General features: G+C 42.1%; 1 protein-coding gene across 1 annotated transcript in view; it reads right to left on the bottom strand.

The window, feature by feature from the left end:
* IGF2BP3 (insulin like growth factor 2 mRNA binding protein 3) overlaps window positions 1-24,968 on the bottom strand; it is a 114,780-nt gene that overhangs the window by 64,769 nt on the left and 25,043 nt on the right. Inside the window, exon 3 of the mRNA XM_084858559.1 lies at window positions 6,201-6,249. Coding sequence (XP_084714685.1) covers window positions 6,201-6,249 — 49 coding nt within the window. The remainder of the gene's footprint in view (window positions 1-6,200; window positions 6,250-24,968) is intronic.

The raw sequence follows: 24,968 nt of genomic DNA, 5'->3' as shown, positions 1-24,968 counted from the left end.
ATTAAGCATGCCCTGCCTGATCACCCCACCAAGGACTGGCAGTGCTAGCAAGGCAAAGTTTTAGAGCATCCTTTGACATGTCATACAAGATTAACATATCCTATGCATGTTCACTTGGAATTAAGTCCCAATGTGTTCAGTGTGGCTTACTCCCAAGCAGATGTCCCAAGAACTGCATTGTAAAACTGATATCTACAGTGAACCATTTGGAAACAAATAGTATGTTATCCACACCAATGCTTCACTTATTTTATATTTCATAGCTGTCTCATAAAACATCCAGCAGTTACCAAACTAGAATAAAGTTTGAGTTCTTCACATAAGTATTACTTAAAGATCTATAAGCAATAAAAAGAATTTGGCAAAAATAATTTTTAAAACAAAAAAGCTGCTTCCAGATTACTTTATTATTGGAATACATAAGCCGCTTTTTGGCAAAGGTCCTAACGTATATAGTATAAATTAAAATGTGATTACAAAGAACAGGTTTGACAGGTCAACTCCAAGGGGCTTACAATCCAAAAACAGGCACAGGAAAACATAGGCACGGGGAGGCAGGGGTTAATAGGGGAAGAATGTGATTTCAATTATATGTACATTGGCCTAGTTGCAAAAGAATACTGGTTATTCAAATGCCTTCCTGGAAAAGGAAGCATTCAGTAGCGTTCAATGAAGGACAAGTGTTCAATAAATTCAGTGGCAGCCTAATACTTGTCTCACTCCCCTTTCTTGCACCATCAACCTAGCAGAAGCCACTATAGAAAACAAAGTAACTTGCCCTATAAAAAAAGCTCCCCTATTCCTTAACTCACTGATTTATCAGTCTGAAGTGGGGAAGGGCTACTCGATGGCCCTTAGAATTCATTGTGAGATACAGTATATAGACATGTTAGATGTATTTAGATGAGATGTAAATGTTTCTATGGCAACCTCTAATGTGCTGTAAAATTAAAAATTTCAGCAAGTTCCAAGTGCAGAATAATATGGAATAATACTGACCAACAACTAGTGGAAGGCCCCTGTGAAATGTTATATGTGGGCTAAAGGTCAGTTAAAACCTCTTTCCCCACCCATTTTCCAGTCTTCTAGTTTTCTCTTGCACAGCCACCACCTCATCCCCATCATGAAACTCACAGGTGACATCTTCTACCCCTTTCATTGGAGAAAAGAAGTTCAGAGATGGGAAAGGTAGCTAGACAAATGACTTTCCTCTAGGGTGGTGTCATCTTGTAAGAGATGCTGGGACCCTAGTACAGGCAATGGGCTATAGCAGGAAACCCTCAATCCTCCTCTCAAAAGACAATTCTAGTTAGGGATGGGGAGAACTTAAGTGTTGCTTTCATTATTACTAATGTCAGTATTCTTTATGCTTTCATAAAATCAAATATTTTTCTTTACATAGTGCACATGCTCGTTTACAATAGGAAAAGCCTTCTTAAGAATACTAGTTATTTCTTATATTTTTAATCTGCCCAATAACAAAAGTTCTCTGCTGCTACTAAGGCTGCAATTATTACCCACTTTCCTAAGACCAGTTAGACTCAATGGGACTTAATTCTGATTAGACATGTTTAGGATTACATTGCACACCAAGGAATACAATTCCAAGCTGTCAGTAACAAAGATTGTATTACCATTTTACTTAGTATCTGTTATCAACATCAACTGAATGTTGTCAGTATTTTCTTAAGGGTATTAAGGGAGAAAATAGGGATTTTATCCAGGATTCTTAATGATATGAAGGGTGAAACAAACCCTACAAGACACAATCCATCCATTTTATTTATTTATGTATTACAATATTTATATACCACTCCACATCAAAGATATCGGAGCAGTGAACAACAAGATAAAACAATAAAACCCCATAAATGAAACAATTAAAACATTTTAAAAGAACAGATTCTAAATGTAAGAAACTGCAGGTGGTCACTCAGGGAAGGCCTCTTGAAATAATGATATTTTCAGGAGGCACCAAAAGCAACACAACTTTGGCACCTGCCTGACCTCCAAAGGCAGGGAATTCCACAGGGAGGGGGCCAACACCCTGAAGGCTCTTTTCCTGGTAGATTCCAACCGGGCCATAGGTCCATGTGGAACCACCAGGAGCACGCTCTCCAATGACCTTAGTGACTGGGCAGGTTGGTAAAGAAGAAGGTGCTCTCTCAGGTATCCTGGTTCTAAGTTGTTCAGGGGCTTGTACACTAGTACTAATACCTTAAACCTGGCCCGATAGCAAATAGGCAGCCAGTGCAGTTCCCTCAGCAAAGGAGTTATATGCTGAAAAAGGGCAGCTCCTGATGACAGCTGAGCTGCTGCATTCTGCACTAGCTCCAGCTTCCAGACCAAGGGCAGTCTCACATAGAGCGCATTGCAGTAATCCAGTCTTGAGGTTACTAATGCATTACCACTGTGGCCAAGCAATCCCTGTCCAGGAGAGGGCGTAGCTGGCGAACCAGCCGAAGCTGGTAAAAGGCACCATAAAAAAAACCATAATAATTATTGACATATATATGAACTAGACTAAGCTCTCTGAAGCAAGAACCATTTCTGTTCCAGAACCAACAGAATCAAAACAACTAAGAGGATTAGGTGCTGATTTTCAGACTGAAGGACATTAAGAACTAGCAGTCATGATGGGAACTAATTTTGATCAGGGGCTAAATTTTTAATTGAGCAAGAACTAAAGGGACAGCATCATCATGACTTGGTTCACAGGTAACAACAAACCGGTTGTCATTCATAAGCGAGACAGGGAGAGAAAGTGTTGCCCCCTGGGCGCCTGTCACTTCTGCTTTTACTCAACAGCCCATGATCAACTTCTTCATAGGCTGTTGCACCTACAAAGGTCTGGGTTTGGACATCACATTCAGCAACCTATGAAGAAGTCGATTGTGGGTTGTTGAGTAAAAGCAGAAGTGGCTGTTGCACAGCAGGCAACACGCCCGCTCTCTCCCATTTAACCCATGGGCAGTCATTACAAGTGAACTGGCCCTACATGTATATTTTGCCTTTCCTCTAAGGAGCTCAAGGTTAACGTATGTAGTTCTACCCACTCCCATTTTTATCAAGACAGGTTAGGCTGAGAAAGTGTGCCGGCCCAAGGTCATCCCCATAGGGCTATCCCCATAAGGTTCCTGACTGAGTGGGGATTTGAACCTGTATCTCTCCAGTCCTAGTCCCAATACATTAACTACTACACCACACTACCTCTCGAATCCTACCGCTCTTCAGAAACTGTCAATTCCAAGGGCACTTGTTATGCTACTTGGAAAATTTTCCTAACGAAGCCAAGATAGACAAAAGATTTGTTAAGTCCCCTCTTCCAATATGAATAGCCAAAGATGCCTGACAGGAGTTTTTCCTTTATATAACTTAGCTGCTCACTCCCCTGTGCAAGCTAACAACAGAAAAGGAGAGCGAGCAGCTCAGGTGAATGTTGCAGTTCACAATGGGGTATACAAAGAGGAGGGAATTATGAAGTCTTGTCTGTTTTTCCCATAGGAAAGCGTGGCTAGTGTGCAAGAGTAAGAAATCCCCCTGTGGCTGGAGATGGATGGAGAAGGGGAGCATAAAAAAGACAGAACAAGAAAGTACTTATAGTCTTGTCTTAGTCGGATTTCTCCCCATTTCATTATGCCTGCAAACCCAGGAACTTCTCTGAAGCGACTCTCAGTATTCTACTGCACAACACTCAAAAGAGCTCATCCCACACCTTCAGCTCCAACAAAGCAAATATTTTTGTTTAAAAGTCTGATATTAACATTCACCCACACAAGTATTTTGGGATCTCTTAATATAACTAACATAAGGACAATATAACTGAACATCAAATTTAAATGTAGTGTTGGGTGCTCCTATTTTAAAAGATATTTGGTGTTTTTTTTAATGAGGCACTAGAATACACCTATAGGAACATTTCATTTTATGTTTATTTAGTACATTTCTATCCTGCCTTTGAACTCAAGGCACCATACATGGGGGTCTCAAGTAATCACCCACCCAAACACTGACCAGAAGCACACTTGCTTAGCTTCAGCAAGGTATCTGCATCATGTAACTTCAGACCACACTCTGGGACAAAACACACACGCACAAAACTAGTAACTGCAAGAATGTATTATTTGATTTAGTAAAGGTGTTCAAAGCAATTTAAAATAACTATAACACATTATTTAAGCCTAGATATGTAATTGTATCATATGGTTTGTCTCAAATGAATGGCAATTCTTTGGAAGAACTAATTCCATCTACATTACAGTAGCAGTGGGGTAGTGTAGTCAGGATTGTTATGGGTAACAACATGGTGTTCAATGCGTTAGCTTAAACTAGAAATATTTAGTAGCTACTTTAGGTATGGGTTATTACATGAAGTTATTTTTAAATGCTGATTTAAAACACAGGGAGTGGTAAAATTGCCAGTATACATATCAAATACTAAATCCATTTTAGAAATTTCTGACAACAGCAAATTACATTTTTGCTTACAAGCTTTAGGGTGCTATCCTATGGATGTCTATTAAGAAGTCCTTTTGAATGGGACTTTCTCTCAGGTAGTGTGTATAGGATTGTAATCTTAAATCTATTTTTATTGGTTGTTGATGTTAATTGTCCAATCCCTGTCAGGCTTTGAAGTAATGCCCTCATTAAAATGATATTTTAATGGAACTGGCTTGTAAAGAGATTGTTTTAACCTATCCCCTTCTACTGTGTATTCAAAATAGTGAATACTATTGGCAGGTGGTTCATCTGTTCAGTGAGGTGGTTTAACCTCTTCTTGAAGGGGTTGAACTCCAACCCCCAAGGATTAGGTTTGAAGTAGGGGTGCTCACAGATACATTTTCATCACTGGGGGCTTACGTTTTTGTTAGTGGCACCTTCTCGGGCTGAAGCTGGTGTATCAATTGCACACCAGCCTAGGCAGAGATAGCCTGGATTTGATTATGCATACTCTGGTAATCACAAGGTTAAGACTACTGCAATGTGTTGTACATGGGTCTGCCTTGAAGGACTGTTCAGAAACTGCAGTTAATCCAAAACACAACCACTAGGCTGCTAACCAGGACCAGACACTGGGATCATATCCCCAGTGCTTAAAGACCTCCACTGACTCCCAATCATCTCTAAACACAAGTTCTGGTGTTCTTACCTTTAAAGCTGTAAATGGTTGAAGCCCGGGTATCTACAAGAGTGACAATTCCCACATCGACCTGCCCATGCACTAAGGTCGTCTGGTAGCTTTCTTCCAGGTGAGGTGGGTGGCAACAAGAGGGCCTTTGCCATTTTGGCACCTGAAAAGTGCAATTCCTTCCCTAGGGAGGCTTTCGTGGCACCTACTCTGATGTCCCAGCAACAAGTGAAGACCTTCCTTATTTTCCCAAGTTTTAATTGTTTGTGACTGATTTAATGTTGTGATGTTATTCTCTACTTTATTACTGTATTGCTTTTATTCTTTTATATTTCAAGTCCTGGAAATATGTATACTAAAGGGTGGCATATATATTTATAGAATAAATTATGTACATATATACCAATTTTGGCTAAGCACAATATTGCCAGGTCTTGAATTCCTCCTCTATACCGTCTTCTTCTTGATCAATTGTTTATAAAATTCATGCTTTCATCTAAATTATGCTTGGGGGAACCCTTTTACTTTTAACTACAGTAAAGGTAAGAGGCACAAGTAAAACGGCATGTTCTCATGATAATCTATATGTTGCTACCTAGTTATTACAGAAATTCTGGAAATATGGCATGGCACTATGGAAATAAGTAGTGACAGAAGAATAATTATATGAAAAGGCAACAGTGTTTCTATTTATAAAAGTTGCTATAATGCTAATGTTTATAGGGAAGAGAAAAGCACAGATGAGACATCAAGAGGGAGAATATGAATGAACAAGGAAGTTGAAGTTCTCTTAAGAATGTATTGCAGAACTGTGAATATATTTATCTCCAACTGCCCATGATTAAAAATGGCAGTTGCAAGAAATATTTGGAAGGCTCTGTTATTCAAACTTGCAAATTATCCCCTCCCACCTCCAGAATAAAAATTGTTCTTGTCGACAATTTGCATGTGTTAGGAGACCCTGAAGGGGAAGGAATGAGAGAACAAGGGGAGGGGGAAGAGGCAAAAGGTGAAAAACATACCACCAATTTATCCTCTTAGATATCTTGAAAATTTAAAGATGAATGCCTACCTCCCACTGCAAGTGTGGCGGGATATTTCTGATTTGAAGTTTTCGACTCCTAGGGATGGAGAGAGAGAGCCTGTTATTTAACACAAAAATGTACACTGTATAAGACACTCTAAGTTGAAAATTATAAAAAGGTCGAAATCAGTCCTATAGTAGAAAGTGATAGCATAAAGTGAGTATCTGCTTTATTTCAAGCTACTTTAAAAATACTGAACAGTAATAGTCAACTGAACAGACACTTTGCTCCAAAGATATTGCTCTTCACAGTATTTTCTTGACACGCGGAAGCATTTCTTGACACATGAAACGTATTTGCTCCAATAATATTACCCTCTCATATTGTTTAAATATCTTAATTGCTTTTTTACACCCATGAAAGCTTTCCCCAAATTTTTAACCTCACAAAATGGTTTGCATGTGTGAGATTATGCTAATTCTAAAATTGTCATCAGTTTAATTAGCACTTGAATTCCTAACATTCCTTGCTTCTCAGAACTTGATTGGCTGTTCTGTTCTCACCTGTGTTTCAAAGATGTATCAGCCTTCAGTTATTTATCTTGTAATGGAAGTATTTGCTTTGCAGAAATACAGCAAGGCCTAGTAGCATCCTGAATGGATTAATAGCCAATCCCTTTGTCTCCTCACCTCTTATCCCTCTTCACCTAAAGTAGAACAAACAAATGCCCAAAATGCCACACAACCGTTGGGAACTTTAAGGATGAGCAAACAAGGCTCTACACGCCACTCAGAAAGTGTATGCACTTTCTCAGAGCCAGGAAGGGTATTCATATAAAGGTTCAGGAAAAGTACAGTTAAGAGTATTCTTGGGTTAATCAAAAAAAGACACACACAGATACTCCAATGCAGAACATATTACATGTAATTGAAAGTTATCTGATCACCTGCAATAGGTGAATTACTATTGCTTTAAAATGAAGAATCTGGAAAAGCTTTATGTTAAGGTAGGTTTGAGTTGAAATTTAGTTGGATATATATATTGTAGATGTAGCAGTTTTCCCAGTATATACAATCTAGCAGTATCATGTAAATGAAACCCATAAAACAAACAACCCACCAGAAACCTCTCTCTGGCAAGCACTGCTGAAAGAAGAAATTCCTGGTAGATTGCGCCTAATGTTAAATTCTAGATGTGCTTTGCTTTCAGTGCCAACATTTCCAATTCTTTAGTTTCCCACTTCTACTAAAACCTGAGGTCTGTACCACCCCTTAAAATAGATATAGCAATAATCCTGAAGATAAATTTTAGCTGTCTCACAAACGTCTGCAGAGAAATGCACTACTGTTTGATGTACAATGCAATCAATTCCATTTTTCCATGAAAGAAAAAGCACACATATTAAGCAATTCCAGTTAACAATGTTAACCCAGAGAACATCAGTTTTTGCAACAGCCAAAGAGAGGGAGCCTCACAATGAACATTCAACTGCACTAAGATTCTACATTTGCTTGTGGCTCTATCCTATTAAAAACCTACACCAGCCTTCCCCAGCCTGATGCCCTCCAGAGGTGTTGGACTACAACTCCCAGTATCCCCCACCAAATGGCTGGCAATGATGGAAGTTGTAGTCCAACAAATCTGGAGGGCACCAGGTTGGCGAAGGCTGACCTACACCATCGTGGAGCAGACAACAGACAACACACAACCACAAACCCCACAGAACTATTTGATCCGCATAATGCAACTTTAGAAGCAAAGCTTTGTAGGACCTAATACATAGGACACAAAATGACTTTAAAGTACACACACAAGTGCCTAAACACAAGACACGCTTCCAAAAAACAATAATGGAATTATACTTTATGGGTCAAAAAGTTACGATGATACTCACAACACAATATATCATAGAATGTACAAATATTCTTAGTTATGCAGAGAAGTATAATAACTCGTTTCAATTTTAAAGTATGCTTTAAGGTTAAATAAAATTTTAACAAAAGAAATTATTACATTTTTATATCACCCTGTAGCCAAAGCTCTTGGGCAACTCACAAAATAAAACGTAAAACAAAACAATACGAAAATATTATAAAACATAGTACAAAAACCTAAAACTTTATAACAGAATAAAACCGAAGTAAAAATTTCTAGTCTATCCCACCTCAAAGGTGCATGATAGGTAACAATGGTCTAAGCACTACCAATGCAATCCTAATCATGTTTATTCAAAAGCAAGTCCCAATGAGCTGCATGGAGCTTACCCTTTAATAAGTGTGCTTAGGATTTCAAGCTAAGTAGGTAAAGATTTCTAAGACTGATCCGGATTTATTCATTCACGTGCCTCAAAAAGCAAATCCCAACACTCACAAAAATGAAGGATGCAACAATCTTGTATTTAACAACCTATGTGGTAGCCACAGGCAACCACATATTCCACACAATGTTTCCTTAAATAGATCCTCAGGCAAAAGTTGCTTGGCTTTTTGTTGGAAGACACTCCCCAATACCTCTGAAAATCAACATAACCATTTGAAACCTTGGCTTGGTCAATGGGATTGTAAGCTGCCTTGGAAGGACTTGTATCCTGAATGTAATAAATAAATGTGTAATAAATGTAATAAATAATGCAAACAAGTGTTGTGTTCTTTGTCTTAAGGTTATTTTCTTTATCATCAATAAAGCTACTGAAACATCATTTTCGTATTGCTTCATATTGGTCATTTCTCATTAGAATTACAGAACATTTTAACACTCTTAAAACCTATTCTAGGTGCTACATTGTACTTGATACCCAAATCACATTTATGATCAATTCTGCTACAAGAAAATAACTTTAAAACAAAGAACACAATACTTGTTTGCATTATTTATTACATTTATATTCCACCTTTCAGGATAGAAGGCCTTCCAAGGCAGCTTACAACTTACATCAAAACATGTCAATGAGATCACAATTAAGGTTTCCTTCCATAATGAAGTTTTATCACTAATTATATGCTTCCCTTTCCAGATCCTCCATAACCAGGCAAATCCTACCCATTTTGCTTTAAACATTCCACTTCTAACGCAACCCACATGCAGTTTAGCTTTATGTAGCATATCAGGTGCACTCTGTACCCTCAGATTTGTAATAGATCGGGAATCCTTAATTGTGCTATTAAGAACTAAAAAAACCCTCATCTTTTATCAATACTGCTATGACAGTCAGTGTATGAAGGCACGTTTAAGACAGGGTGGGTCACAAGCTGAGATTTGGGCAAGGTAACTTTTAACCAAGGAAACTTAACATGAGATTTCTATTTGTCTTATATATTCTGTAGTTACTATAAAGCCTGCTGATTGAGACAGTAACTATCGTTCTTGAGAGGTGAAGATCCAGTTTTTATACCAGTGACACTACACTATCTCTAGTAAGTTGTACCTGAGATAAATATCTAACAATTACTGTGTTACAGTAATATATTTTTATTAAGCAAAAGTGGTTAATATTTAATAGTCTGTATGTAGTTCTCAACTATCAGTAAACTGAAGATACAACTTTGCTGGTTTTGTATATTATAAAGTAATTTGTTTGGTAAACACAGTAAAATTATCTTCTTTTTTAAAGAAGCAGAGTCCTGTTGAAGGCACATACATCTGAAAGGTACATCCACATAATCAACCAATGAGCACTGGTTGCCCAGTTATGCCAGGGATAAGACAGGGGAAATATGTCCCCACTGATTCTATCAGACCTTTCAGTGTCCAGTGACACCTTTCAGTGTCACACAACTCTATTTTTCCTTTTCTTCTAATACCAGGGAAACTGTTGAGCTTCTGAATCAGTGCCTAGAGGCAGTAATGGATTGGATGAGAGCTAATAACTGGAGACTTATTCCAGACAAAACAGATATGCTTCTGGTCAGGAGAGAGATGGACTCTGGAACTGTTCTGGACTGGGTAGTACTCCCCTTGAGTTAAGAATCAAGTTAGCAGTTTGGAGATGCTCCTGGACTTAGCTTTGCACCTGGATGCTCAGGTGGCAGCTGTAGCTAGGGGTGACGTTGCCCAGCTTAGGCTGGTGAACCAACTATATCTGGTCCTGATGATGTCAGACCTAGTTACATGCCTTAGTTACATCTAGACTGATGACTCCAATGTGCCCTACATGCGGCTTTGAAGTATCTTCGGAAATTTCAACAGGTCCAGAATAAGGCAGTGAAAGGGTTTAGTGGGCATTAACTCACATGATCATATCACACTTGTCCTGCAATAACTGCACTGGTTAACAATCATTGGTGATTACATTTAAAGTTCTCAACAGCGTGGGTCCAGTATACCTTATGGACCACCTCCTTTTGTACCAGCCTGCCCACGCCTAAAATCTTTATGCCCCAAATATGATGGAGGCACAGTCAATAGGGACAAGAAAAAAGGCTTCTGAGTGGTCACATTCACATTATGGCCTTCTTTTGCTGTGTTCTGCAGGATGGCTAAAACAAATCCAGCAGACATTTGTTTATTGGGTAGATAATTGGGTAGAATGGCAATACAAAAGAGATCATGATCCAACAGCAGAGTCATTGTGCAAAGCCAAGGTCAAACATGGTAAAGATAGCCAAGGGGTATGTGCGGTCTCAGGAACAAGATAAAAGCTGATAGCTAGGGGTCAGAAGGGAAAGGTTGCTTACATGTAAATGTGGTTCTTCAAGTGGCCATCTGTGAACTCACAGAGTTATGTGCCTGCACAGAACAGTCATTCAGAACATTCTAGAGTTAAACAGAGTTTTAGGCAGGAGCCCTGCACATGCTCCAGGCATGGCTCCTACTGCCTTTCAGTTCCAAGTCCACCACAGTGGAGGAATAAAGAAGGCAAGGCATCAAAGCTGGGAGGAGGGTGGGTTGTGTGTGTTCATAGAGGACCACTTGATGAACTATTAATTTGCTGTCTCAACAGCTTGACAGCCTCAGCATGAAAGATCCTGGCAAGGTCCTTTTGGTCCTCTGGGAGGTAGGCACAAAGGGAGTCCATCTTCTCACACAGGAATAACTGGTATTTGGCCATCATGGCCTGATAATTGGCCACACCGAGTCCCAGGGCAGCAGAGGAATACATTCTCCTACACAAAAGATCCAATCTCCTCCCCTCCTTGTCAACAGGCGATGCATGAAGTTTCTGTGACTGTCCCTGCGCCGATTCCATAACATTGGAGGTGGGTTGCGGGTGTAAATACAAGAATGCTGCATCCTTCTCCTGCATCCTATGCAAGGACTCAAGGCGCTTAGACGTCAGAGCCGTGAAAGATGGAGGCTTCCAGGACTGATGAATGCTCTGAAGAAGGGTTGGAAGGGTACCGCAACTGGTTTTGACAATTCGGTATGGACTGTGTCGAAGAAGGGGTCCTGAATATGCTCCTCTGGCTGCTGTATTTCAATGCCCAAAGAATGGGCCATCCTGTTGATTCACTCAGCGAAGTTGAATATGTCCTCCAAAGGGGAGACTCCCTCCTGGGATCCCACTACATCATCCGGAGATGGGATGGAAGGTGGGATAGAGGAGTATGAAGAGGAATCTGACTGGTAATCATCAGCTGAGTCATGATGTGAGGCTGCTCGTGGGAAGGGGCCCGCAGGTGGGATCAGCTGTGGTTCTGATGCCGGAATTGAGTGAGTCGGTTTAGGTGGCTCCAGTTGGCTTCGCAGCAACGAAGAGGAATGAGATGGCATGGGTGGAGGCACAAGGAACTCATCTCTTACAGGAGGATGAGAAACAGTTTCCGAGGCCCGGAGCAGGTACCCAAATGGTGCTGCTCCCATATATCTGGAGCGGTTAGCGAAGTACTCTCGATCCCGAAGAGTACACCAGTCCTCAAAATGGCAAGGCCATTGTGGAGGGCAAGACCATTCTGAATTCCATTCCCAGTCACCACGTGGAGACCTTGACCTCTCCCTATAATGATAATTGAAGTGGCGATCCCCATAGGGAGAACAACACAGCCTAGAATGAAACCGATGCTCTTGATCCTGAGGAGGAGATGGGAGAAGGCAACATGGGGCTTCCTGACTTATTAGCGACTGACAATTTCTGGATGGAGAAATCTCTCGATCCTGAGAGACTGGTAGTGGAGGGGGGAAATCTAAGATTTCACCCTCAGACACTGCTGACATTGGCTCAATAACTCGAGCGGTGGGTACTGGAGACAATACACTAATTGGTGAATCCAGCAAAGGGGGAGGTGCCATAATCATTAGTTTGGAGGTTTTTTTGGTAACCGTCTTTTTCTTCTGTTTTTTAAGGCCATTCGATCCCAACTTTGGAATTTTTAGTAATCTTTCTCCCAACTGAGAGTGCTAAGGAGCACCCTGGAGTCAGAGGATCAGCCCGTTCGACAGAAGTTGTCAGGTGAGGGGACATCGACTTGGATGAAGACATAGTCGCCCCTGCAGCGTTCCTTGGATCCATAGTCAGTAATGCTCTTCTCCACAGCTCGGCCTTCAGCCTGTCCGATCTGTTCTTTCGTGCCTGTTCAGTAAACGATTGGCACAGGGAACAGGAATCGGGTAAATGGCTTTGACCCAAAGAAAAAAGGCAGAGGGAATGAGGGGCAACTTACTCCCATACTTGACACACTTACAAAAATGTGCCTTTGCAGCCATAAGTGACACCGCAGCTATGGTCGACAGATGGACAAGTGATGAAAGACCCGCCCCCAGTGGAACGACGACGAAGACAGGGGAGAACAAACACGAATAACAAGAAAAAACAAGTCCTCAGCAGCAGCAGAACACGGCAATTCTCTTTCCCACAGAGAGAAAGCTCCGAAAGGACTATCTACTATGGCAGTCAGAAGAGAACTGAGGGAATGGGCGGGAACCGCCTAGGACATGCGCAGTGGACAGCGGGGGAGCATTTCCACCAAAAATGTTCCTCAGCTATAGAAGCTTCCCAAATGAGACTCAGTGCAGGTAGAGCCCATATGTGTGATGCACAGAGACCATGAAGGAGAACTACAGTTACAGGTAAGCAACCTGTCCACCTTCTTTGTGGTTTCTGTGACTCACACATATGGGTGACTGAACAGCAAGAGACTTACTGGGAGAGGGAGATGTCATGCCAGAAATGAAGAAAGGACTGCTTTGCCAAAAGCCGCATCAGCGGAGCCACACCAGAATTGAAGAAAGGATGGCTATGCCAAAAGCTGCATCAGTGGAACTCTGATGTCCAGGTGGCAATGTTTGATGAAGGTAGCTGCACTACGCAGTTGCAGAAGTGAAATATCTTTGAGGAAAGTGGCAGAGGATGCTATGGCTGTAGTTAAGAGAGCCTGTATTTATAGAGGGGCCAGTGAGTGTGCCAGTTGATAGGCGAGAAGTATGACTGAAAGCACCCACTTGGCGAAGGATTGTAATGGCACCAGTTGACCCTTTGTGGGTCCCGAGCAGCAGATGAATAAATGGGTAGATCTTCTAAAGGATGATGTTCTGTGGAAGTAGAATGAACGTGCCCTTCTGACAATTAGGGAATGAAGCCTGACCTCCATCGGAGAGGTAGGTTGAAGAAAGTTGGTAGTATGATATCCTGAGTTAAATGAAATTTTGAGAGAACCTTTGGGCACTACTTTGTCCCTATGAAAAGTGAGGAATGTTTGGTCATGCCCTAGAGCACATAGTCTGCTCACTCTTTGTGCCAAATAGCAATGAGGAAAACCATTTTCATCATGAGAAGCCTAAGGTCAGCTATGGCCATAGGTTCAAAGGTTTTGGCTGTTAATTGTGCCAGTACCACTGACAGACTCCAGGCCAAGATCAGCAGGGAGGTGGGTGGATAGAGGTTAGCAAGTCTTTTAAGAACCCATTTAACATGAGAGTGTGAAGAGAGAGAAACCTTCCATATTGTTGTGATTAGCCAATACGGTGCTAAGTAAACTTTGATTGAGGAAAGAGCTAAACCTCTAGATTTCAAAGAAAGAAGGAAGTCCAATATACTTGATAAGACCACAGGATTTTAGGTCCTGTCCTGTCGGAGAAAGAAATTCCGAAAATGCCTTCCATTTGGTAGCGTATGGGGCACAGAAGGAAGGTTTGTGTGAAGCAGTCATTACTTCCAGGACCTTGTCAGAGGATTGGAGGTTGCCCACTTTCCATGCAGTGAGATGCAGAGTCTCCAGGTCTGGGTGCCTGATCTTCCTGTTGCTCATCATGAGGAGATCTGGAAGGAGAAGTGTGGCTGGACAGGAAAAACGTTGCAAACCATGTTTGGCTTGGCCACCATGGGGTTATCAAGATGCAGTGAGTCCTATCGTTTTGTATCTTGTTCACCACTCATGTGACTAGAGGAAAAGGGGAGGAACACATTGGTCAGAATGCCTTCCCAGTGAAGAAGGAAAGTGTCTCCCAGACTAGCTCTGCTGCAGAAAGACTGGAATTTTGTATTCAGTGCTGTAGCAAAGAGGTTGATAGTTGGGTGCCCTATATGAAAAGTTCTAGTGTGACTGTTGAGGAGACCTCCCACACGTGAGGGGTGGTTCCTGACCTGCTGAGCAACTCAACAAAAGTGTTAGATGTTCCTGCAAGGTGTATGGCAATGGGGGCGATGTGGTGACGTACGCACCAGTCCCAGAAATTGAGGGTGAGTCCAAGGAAGGGAAGGGATCCTGTCCTGACCTGCTTGTTTATATAGAAGACAACTGTGGTATTGTCCATTGCGATTTGGATGGATCACCCCTTGATGGAAAATTCAAGTGCCCATAGCGCTTTCACAACAGCAAGAAGGTTGAGTTATGTGCAGGGCTCTCTCCCTAAGGAACCACCGTCCCCTGATCATGAGTGAACCACAGTGTGCTCCCCAGCCATGAAGGGATGTGTCCATGGTGACTGTTAGGGACAGATGGGTAGTCCAGAAGTTGAACCCCCAGAGGTGGTGTGTCGCAATTGTCCACCGGCGCAGAGAACGCTAGACTGAATCAGGAAGAGATAAGAGACAAGTCTGGAGGTCCATTTCTGGGCTAAGGAGTCATAGGAACCATGACTGTTATGATCTCATACAAAGGCATGCTGACAGAGTTAGTGAGGTGGTGGAGGCCATGAGCCTGACTCCAATCGAGTATACGTCAAAGATGGTCATCTTTTTTGAGGACTGTAAAGTACCTGAAGAAGAAACCAGTAGTCCTTTGAGCAGCGGATAATTCTTTAAATCATGCCCTTGCTCAAGTTTAGTGATTTTTTCTCTCAGAACCTGAGTAGGGTCAGTAGAACAGAAAATCCACATAGGAGGGGTATCTTTGAATTCAATGGAATAGCCTCGGGTGATAGAAAGTATCTTGGTGGTGATGGACCTCCAGGCATGGAGAAAAGGTTGAGTCTTTTCTTGTGGAAAGGGGCCAGTGTATGGGCTGCATTGTAGGAGTTAAAAACACTGTTTGGATTGGTCAGTGTTTACTATGAGTGGATTGCCAGTATTTGTTCTGAAACTGTCTTTTTGAGTGAAAGGAGGAGTAGGAGCCTTGTTTAGAAGCTCAGTTCGGGCACAAATTGGGTTGATGCTGAGTTGGCCATAGGTGTTGCCACTACAGACGTGGTCAGTTGGTAGAATTTACCAAGGATTGGTGGAGTTTACCAAGGACTGGTATCCCATTCCCATCTCCTGGGCAGATGTCTTCATTTTGTAGATGTGGTCAAGAGTGTCATCTATGGATGCACTGAAAAGGCCTTCACCATTGAATGGAAGATCCCCCATTCTCGATCTGGCCTCCTGGAGGAGTCCTGCAATATTATGTCAGGCATGACATCTCAAAGAGATAGCCACAGCTGGCAATGTGGCAGGCTGCATTAATTTGTTGGCCAGCTAACCTGTGGGCTTCAGCTTGAACTATCATTGCAAGGTTTTTGATGTGTTCTGGGGACAGTTAAAGAAGGTTGCTGCTTTTTCTCATAAGAACTGTTGATAGGCTTCCATGCATGCCTTTGTAGTTTGCCACGTGGAGTGCTAGGACTGCGGTAGAATAAATCCTATATCCAATTGATTCTAATTTCCTTCCCTCTGAATCTGCAGGGGCAGAGTGCATTTTTTGTCTCATTTTCAATTGGGATGCTTCTACTATTATGGAGTTCGGTGTGGGGTCTTTGAAGAGGAAGGCACAGTCCTCTTCATGGACCCTATACAAATTTTTTATTTTTCTAGACATGGGAGGAGAATAGAACGTTTCACGCAGGATTGTTTGATTACATGTAGCAATGTTGGAAGCATCAAGGTAGTAACTAGTGGAGCCAAGTCTGGTTGTATTCTTTTAAAGACTGGATCCAGGACTGGGACCAATGTGACTTTAATCTCTAGCCTGATGAATTATGCCATTCTGAGGATTTGTTCTGCATATGACTTAATGTCATCTGACAGGAGGGGAGATTATGATCCCCAATGGTGGCAGCCAGTGAGGAGATTGAGGCCCAGACAGACAAAGTGGAAGATGAGTCTGAGCAATAGTTGTCCTGTGCTGAAGAGAGAGTGTTCAGTGGTGTCTCCGTGTTAGGGGCCAGTGATGGCTGGGTGAATCATAATGCCAGCAGTGACTCTGTAGCAGCCAGTGGGTGCAGGACTTTTTCAGGATTACGTCCTGAAAGAAGTTGGCCAGAATAGGAGGGTAGACAGCGAGAGGCAGACTTGTAAAGCCTGATACTAGTAACTGAGTGTCAGGCAGGTTAGATACTATGTGAGAAGGTGCTGCACAGTTAGAAGTTGCCTTGGGTTGCTCTAGAAGGTGAGGGGAATGAGAATGTTGGAGGTGGGAACGGTGACGCTGGTAGTCTCCATCCCTATACTCATAATGGTGTCATCTCGGCGGTGAACAGTGTTCATAATGCTGGGTAGGAGACCTGTAGAAGTGGGGGCAACTATAGTTTTCCCATGGCATATTGTAGCAATGGAGATAACCTCCTGAAGAGGCCGATGAGGTCTGATGGTACCGAGGTACTATATTTTCTTGCGAAACGGTCGGGGGGGGGGGGTTGATAGTACAGTTCTGGTGAGAAACATTCCCTGGATTCATTCTCCGATACCGAGCCGAGGCACTGAATATCATCTGGGGAGTTATGGTTTCGTAGGAGTTGTAGCTTCTCTAGAATCAGTGTTCAAGATTGTATGAGTCTGAGGCGCTGTCTGTACCGATGACTGCTGGCTTGGAACCAGAGTGGGTTAAGGTTCAATACTGGACCATAGCTATTACACTAGCCATATTTTTCTTTTTCTGTGCCCAATGGTTACCTGGGCATTTATTACGGGACTTGGTCTGTTTGACCTGCTCAGCCTTGACTGTCAGTACCAAAGGACTGGGTTTGATCCACTGGTCTGAGGGGGCAGCTGAAGGTCTTGGTATGGAAAAGGCTAGTACTCCTGGTACCGGGGAGAGTTGTGTGCTGGAAGAACCAGAGAGAGAACCAGAGCTGGCTTCTTGCAAATTGAAGCTCAGGTAGTATGAAGAGGCTGGCTCAGTGCAACTGTGACTGCTGTCGAGGGCTTCTTTCCACAACAGGGTTTGAAGGCTTCATAAAAGCCTGACAGTAAGTACAGGAGTTCATCCTGTGTGCCTCTCCAAGGCAGAGAAGGCAGTTGGAGTGTTAACGATATCTTCCTGTCACAGTGGGTGTAATTTTTGAAGAAGGGCTTGGAGGCCATGCACCCTGAAGGGACAATGTAATAAAGAAAACTCAGAGAAAATAGGAATAGAAGAAAGCTCCCACCTAGAACTCTGTTTAGCTCTAGAATGTTCCAAATGACTGCTCTGCCCAGGCATATATCCCATATGTATGAATCACAGAGACCTCAAAGAAGATGGGAGATTCAGTAGGCAACTTGTTTACATAAAGCTTAGGACCTGTGCTGTTCCAGAAGTGGATAGACTAGAACTGGAGGCTTAGGTAGCATGGCATTCCAAAGCCCAGCCAGGACCCAGTTTCAAGCAGTTAGCCCAGATCTCAAGACACCTTGTTCCTGCGGAACCCTCTACTCTTGAAGAGCCCCCTACTCAGTTTTCTGGGTCCTAAGGTGTGTGCTTCGTCAATGAGATGCCACCTGCACCTTCTGGAGCTGGCACTCTCTAGGGCTGGGTGGCTGCTCAGCCTCCTCCTTCAACTCTATGGGCATGGTAGCTCCCCTAGGTTCATCAGGAGGCCTCTCTGCAGGTCCATCAAGGTCCACTGTTGCCCAAGAGTCTGGTGTACCCTTTCTGAGGATGTGAGGAGTGCTTACAGTCAGAGGGTCTCATAGAATTCTCAGCCTCAGAATCTTCATCTGAGGAGACTTCTTAGCCTAGGCCAGGCATGACACAGTCTTTTTTCTTTCCGCAAAAATTCTGTTAAGAAAAACCAGAACTACTACATCTTTTGAATGTTAGTGATAGGAGCCCTCTTTCTGGAAGCAGCCTTATAAAACTTAAGCTCAATAGGAAACATACTACAAGTAGCGACTGTTCTTTCAAAAATATGGACATTATAGCAGCTTTTTTCTACTGAAGAATTTTTTTAAAAAGAGGCTTCTGAGTATTCTGTGCCCTGCTGGGCTGCTGCTGGCAGGGCAGGAGGAGCAATGGAAGCAATTTTTGCGTATCTGTCCTTTAAAAAAAAAATCCTTTAAATGGGCCTAGGGCCAGAGAGGTCACAGGCTAGAGCCGATCTTGGCCTTTCCTCTTCCCACCCATCAGAACACCCCCCTTTGACCTCTATGAGCTTCTGCGACCTCGGAAAGCAGGCGTGGAAACAAGATGTTAAGAACTTATATTTGAAAAAATGCAAATATACAATGCAAAACAGATTCATCCATCCTTACTTCCTATGTGGCACAGTGGACTGCTATTTGAGAAACCCACACCACAACCCCCCTTGGGCATTCACAATTCTTCTTTTGTCTGAAGCACATTGGCCAGAATTTAAATCTACCAGCCGCACTATTCTATAGTAAAGTCAAGCAACTGAAAAATCACCTCTTTCAAACAAGATAGTATGGAAGTAGACAAGTCATCTTCAGTCATGAAAACTAGAGGTGAAAATGGGGTCAGTACAAGGAAGGAAACTGTACAGGATTTGCAAACTTCCCCATGCTTTTTCATAGTGAAAAGACACGCTTTACAGCACAGCCCTGTACTTTTTCGAACTTTTATAAACGTGGGCAGTTAGCACTATTACACCAGGACTTCAGACTGTTCTTCACACTTCTCAGACTAAAAGCTTACATGCATAATTTGACAATTCCCAAGTGTGAGTTAGCAAAGAGATTTAATACTGAAACTACAACTCTTATATCAAGTACTTAAATATATGTTTCCATTTTCCTACTGATCTTCATAATGAAATGCAACAGAAAGAAAATCTCAGTTGATAGATGCTTCAAGTCGTTTGTGATAAAATATCACAATCCATGAATATTCTATCACTGTCGCTCAACCCTTAATTCTGATTTTCAGCAAAACAGTTCACATCCTATTTTCCTGCTTGTCTTTGAGAAACTACCCATATTAGGAACTATGGATTGTTTTTTCACCTGAGTGCTATAAAACTCAGACAGACAACTTGTACTCCAAGCTAAGATTTTATTGACAAATATTTTAAAACTACATATAATTTAAATATTTATCCTGTGCCTCTTTTACATGATTTAATATCAAAATTCAGAGAAAAAGTCAGATTGCCTTCTGTAAAAAATATATTTGAAACCAGATGTCAGCAAAGGGTAAATGTACTCCAAAGCCTACTGAAGTGAATTCTGTGCTGAATGTTTGGAGCTCAAAAGTGGTATTTCATCCAGAGGGCTATATGAAGACCCAAAACAAATGTCTAAAACTAAAATGTGTCACAAATATGTCAACCGTTTTTGCATTTCTATTTATCACATTCTCCCCTCAATGTTCTGGTGTTGATGGCATTTAAGATATTAACATTGCCATGACAAATAATTTCTAAAGATTCCTGTTATCTACATAACTCTAAGGTGAAACACCTCAAATATATCTGACTGTCTGTAGTTGACAACTTTGTAGAGAATGGAAAAAGCACTAGGTAAAATAGTGTAAAAAAAAAAAAAAAACAAAGCTTTGGGCTGAGACACAAAGATTCAATTAGTTCCACATTCCCAGGAGGACTTGAGTTTCTTAAATAGCATCGTTGCCCTGTATGCCCACTTGAAAAAGCAGTTTGTAATATATCATTGTAACACATCATTGAAATCTACTTTTGGGGGGTTCGTTTTTAAACACAAAAATGCAATGGCCATTCTGAGTTCTTTGGCATGAATAAAATATTTCTTCAGATCTCAGCCTAAAAACGAAGACAAATATTTTATTTATTTAAAACATTTCTTGGCTGCCTTTCAGGGTAGAAGCCCTTCCAAGGCGGCTTACAACAGTAAAATACATATAATAGTACATTTTTTAAATAGGCGCTGCTTATTATATATTTGGCCACCTAATGCGAAGAGAAAACTCTCTGGAAAAGACCCTGATGCTGGGAAAGACTGAAGGCAAAAGGAGAAGGGGACGGCAGAGGATGAGATGGCTAGATGGCATCACTGATGCAATGAATATGGACTTGAGCACGCTCCAGGAGAGAGCGGAAGACAGGAAGGCCTGGTGTGCTATGGTCCATGGGGTCACGAAGAGTCGGACACGACTGAACGACTGAACAACAACAACAACAATTATATATTGCAAATACAAGAATGTGACTAGTATGTTAAAAGGCACTAATACCTTCTGAGTGAATGTATATATGTAATACATTAGGCAATGGCCTAGATCCAGACTAAGTTAGTTGCACTTAGTTCCTACTGAAATCACTGAGACTTAAGACTAACTTGTCATACTAATTTCAATAGGACCGAAGTGAAACTAACTTCATCTGGATCCAGCCCAGTAAGTGTACTTTACATAGTGAAAGGTAAACCAGTAAAATTCCCTGGCAAATCTACAATCCCATTCCCGCTCTGCTCCCTACCTTATCCCATCAGGACAAGCCAACATCTGCTTCAGCCTCATGACACAATGCCTAGTGAACAAGCTTCTGCACCAAGACATGCATGGGGTAGCATGCAAGCTGCCATGTTATTGGATGAGGTTCATGTTATGTCAATAAGAATTTATAGTTTAAACAAAAGCATTGCAACAACCAAATAAATAATACCAGAATCAACAAGGAAATGTGCTGTAACAGGCAACTCCTTTTACAGTACACCACATTTGCTCCCACAGTTTCTCTTTCACTGCTGCACTGCTGTTGCAAATTGCAAAGGATACTTTAATATTAACTGGACATCTTCATTTTGGAAGCTTAACATCAACGTCAATTCCTTCTTAAAATCACAATGCAGAGCAGCGAAATGCATAATGACCTACATTTCTAAGACGTTATGCAGCGATGCTGGGCCACAGAAATCTTTTTATATCGCCCTCCCTCAAGGAACTCTATTGGCATTGCTTGCAGTTTCAGAGCCAACGAAGCCTTCCAGAGAAAGCTAGAAGAGAGATTGTGCAGATAATTCTCTGAAGTGCCTGCTGTTTTAATGAATTTATAAAAAGGAGAAAATTTTCAAGTCTGAATTACCACCAGATAAGCAGAAGAGATCAAGAAAAGGTGGCAAGAATATACGGAAGATCTGTATAGGAAGGATAATAATATCAGGGATAGATTTGACAGTGTGGTCAGTGAGTTAGAGCCAGACATCCTGAAGAGAGGTTGAATGGGCCTTAAGAAGCATTGCTAATAACAAGGCAGCAGGAGACGACGGTATCCCAGCTGAACTGTTTAAAATCTTGCAAGATGATGCTGTCAAGGGGATGCATGCCATATGCCAGCAAATTTGGAAAACACAAGAATGGCCACCAGATTGGAAATAATCAACTTATATCCCCAGACCAAAAAAGGAAAACACTAAAGAATGTTCAAACTGTCGAACAGTGGCACTTCTTTCACATGCCAGTAAGGTAATGCTCAAGATCTTGCAAGGTAGACTCCAGCAATTCATGGAACGAGAATTGCCAGATGTACAAGCTGGGTTTAGAAAAGGCAGAGGAACTAGAGACCAAATTGCCAATATCCGCTCGATAATGGAGAAAGCCAGGGAGTTTCAGAAAAACATATATTTCTGTTTGATTGACTATTCTAAAGCCTTTGACTGTGTGGATCATAACAAACTGTGGCAAGTTCTGGGTGGCATGGGGATACCAAGTCATCTTGTCTGCCTCCTGAGGGATCTGTATAACAACCAAGTAGCAACAGTAAGAACAGGCCACGGAACAACGGACTGGTTTAAGATTGGGAAAGGAGTACGGCAGGGTTGTATACTCTCATCCTACCTATGCAACCTGTACGCAGAACACATCATGCAACATGCTGGGCTTGATGAAGCCAAGGCTGGAGTTAAAATCACTGGAAGAAACATTAAGTCTCCGATATGCAGATGATACCACTTTGATGGCTGAAAGCGAGGAGGAGCTGAGGAACCTCATGACGAAGGTGAAAGAAGAAAGTGCAAAAGCTGGGTTGCAGTTAAACCTCAAAAAAACCAAGATTATGGCAACCAGCTTGATAACTGGCAAATATAGGGAGAAAACGTGGAGGCAGTGACAGACTTTGTCTTTCTAGGCGCAAAGATTACTGCAGACGCTGACTGCAGCCAGGAAATCAGAAGACGTTTACTTCTTGGGAGGAGAGCAATGACAAATCTTGATAAAATAGTTAAGAGCAGAGACATCACACTGACAACAAAGGTCCGCATAGGTAAAGCAATGGTATTTCCCATAGTAACCTATGGCTGCGAGAGCTGGACCATACGGAAGGCTGTGTGAAGGAAGATAGATGCTTTTGAACTGTGGTGTTGGAGGAAAATTCTGAGAGTGCCTTGGTCTGCAAAAAGATCAAACCAGTCCATACTCCAGGAAATAAAGCCAGACTGCTCACTTGAGGGAATGATATTAAAGGCAAAACTGAAGTGCTTTGGCCACATCATGAGAAGACAGGATACCCTGGAGAAGATGCTGATGCTAGGGAAAGTGGAAGGCAAAAGGAAGAGGGGCTGACCAAGGGCAAGATGGATGGATGATATTCTGGAAGTGACAGACTCGACCTTGGGGGAGCTGGGGGTGGCGACAGCCGACAGGAAGCTCTGGCGTAGGCTGGTCCATGAAGTCACGAAGAGTCGGAAGCGACTTAGCGAATAAACAACATTCATGCACCTCAGCCGTCCCTACCCTCCAGATATTTTGGATTAGAATTCCCAGCGTTCCTGACCATAGGCTATGCTAGCTGAGGCTGATGGGAGTTGAAGTCCAAAACTCTGGAGGGCAACAGTTTGAGGAAGACTGATGCACCTTGTTACTAATACAAACTTGGATTTTCCCCGAGGTCTAAGATGCTAAAATTTGTGAATTTGTGCCAAAATGGATACGTCTTACTTTTGCACTGAGACAGCTAGCTATTTTATCAGTTTTCAACTTTTCCAAAAGGCATTTAAGCACATAGGAAGAGCCATGCTGGATCAGACCAAGGGTCCATCTAGTCCAGCATTCTGTTCACACAATGGCCAACCAGCTGTTGACCAGGAACCCACAAGCAGGACACGAGCGCAACAGAACCCTCCCACCCATGTTGCTCAGCAACTGGTGCACATAGGCTCACTGCCTCTGGTACTGGACGTAGCACATAGCCATCAAGACTAGTAGCCGTTTATAGCCTTTTTCTCCAGGAATTTGCCCAACCTCCTTTTAAAGCCATCCAAATGGGTGGCCATCACTACAGGTTGTGGTAGCTAATTCCATAGTTTAACTATGCACTGTGTGAAGAAGTACTTCCTTTTATCTGTCCTGAATCTCCCACCAATCAGCTTCATGGGATGTCCCCAGGTTCTAGTATTTTGAGAGAGGGAGAAAAATGTCTCCCTATCCACATTCTCCACACAAGGCATAATTTTGTACACCTCTATCATGTCTCCCCTTACCCTCCTTTTTTCCACGCTAAACAATCCCAGCTGTTGCAACCTTCCCTCATAGGGGACATGCTCCAGCCCCTTGATAATTTTAGGTGCCCTTTTCTGCACTTTTTCCAGCTTTACAATATCTTTTTTTAGGCGAGGTGACCAGAACTGTACACAGTATTCCAAGTGTGGCTGCACCATAGATTTGTATCAGGACAGTATAATATTGGCAGTTTTATTCTCAATTCCTTTTCTAATTATGCCTAACATGGAGTTTGCCTTTTTTACAGCTGCCTCATCAAGCTGTCCAACATAACCCTAAGTTCACTTTCTTGGTCAGTGACCGCTAGCTCAGATCCCATCAGGTTATACTTGAAAAGTTGGTATTTTTTGCCCCAACGTGCATCACTTTACACTTGCTTACACTGAACCGCATTTGCCATTTAGATGCCCATTCTCCCAGTTTGGAGAGATCTTTTTGGAGCTCTTCACAATCCCTTTTTGTTTACCCACCCTAAACAATTTGGTGTCATCAGCAAACTTGGTCACTTCACTGCTCACTCCAGATCATTTATGAACAGGTTGAGAAGCACTGGTCCTAATATAGATCCCCGTGGGACCCCACTATTTACTTTCCTCCACTGGGAGAATTTATCATTTATTCCTACTCTCTGTTTTCTGTTCTTTAACCAGTTACTGATCCATAAGAGGACCTGTCCTCTTACTCCATGACTGCTAAATTTGCTCAGGAGTCTTTGGTGACAGACTTCGTCAAAAGCCCTTTGGAAGTCCAAGTAAACAATGTCTACCAGATCACCCTCGTCTACATGTTTATTGACACTCTCCAAGAACTCTAAAAGGTTAGTGAGACAGGACTTCCCTT

The sequence above is a fragment of the Heloderma suspectum genome, chromosome 5 (genome assembly GCF_057233095.1).
Source record: "Heloderma suspectum isolate Gila_16-S chromosome 5, 16-S_ref, whole genome shotgun sequence".
In the NCBI taxonomy this organism is placed as follows: Eukaryota; Metazoa; Chordata; class Lepidosauria; order Squamata; family Helodermatidae; genus Heloderma; species Heloderma suspectum.
The sequence above is the reverse complement of the archived record's forward strand: the minus strand, read 5'-3'. Positions and strand labels throughout refer to the sequence as shown.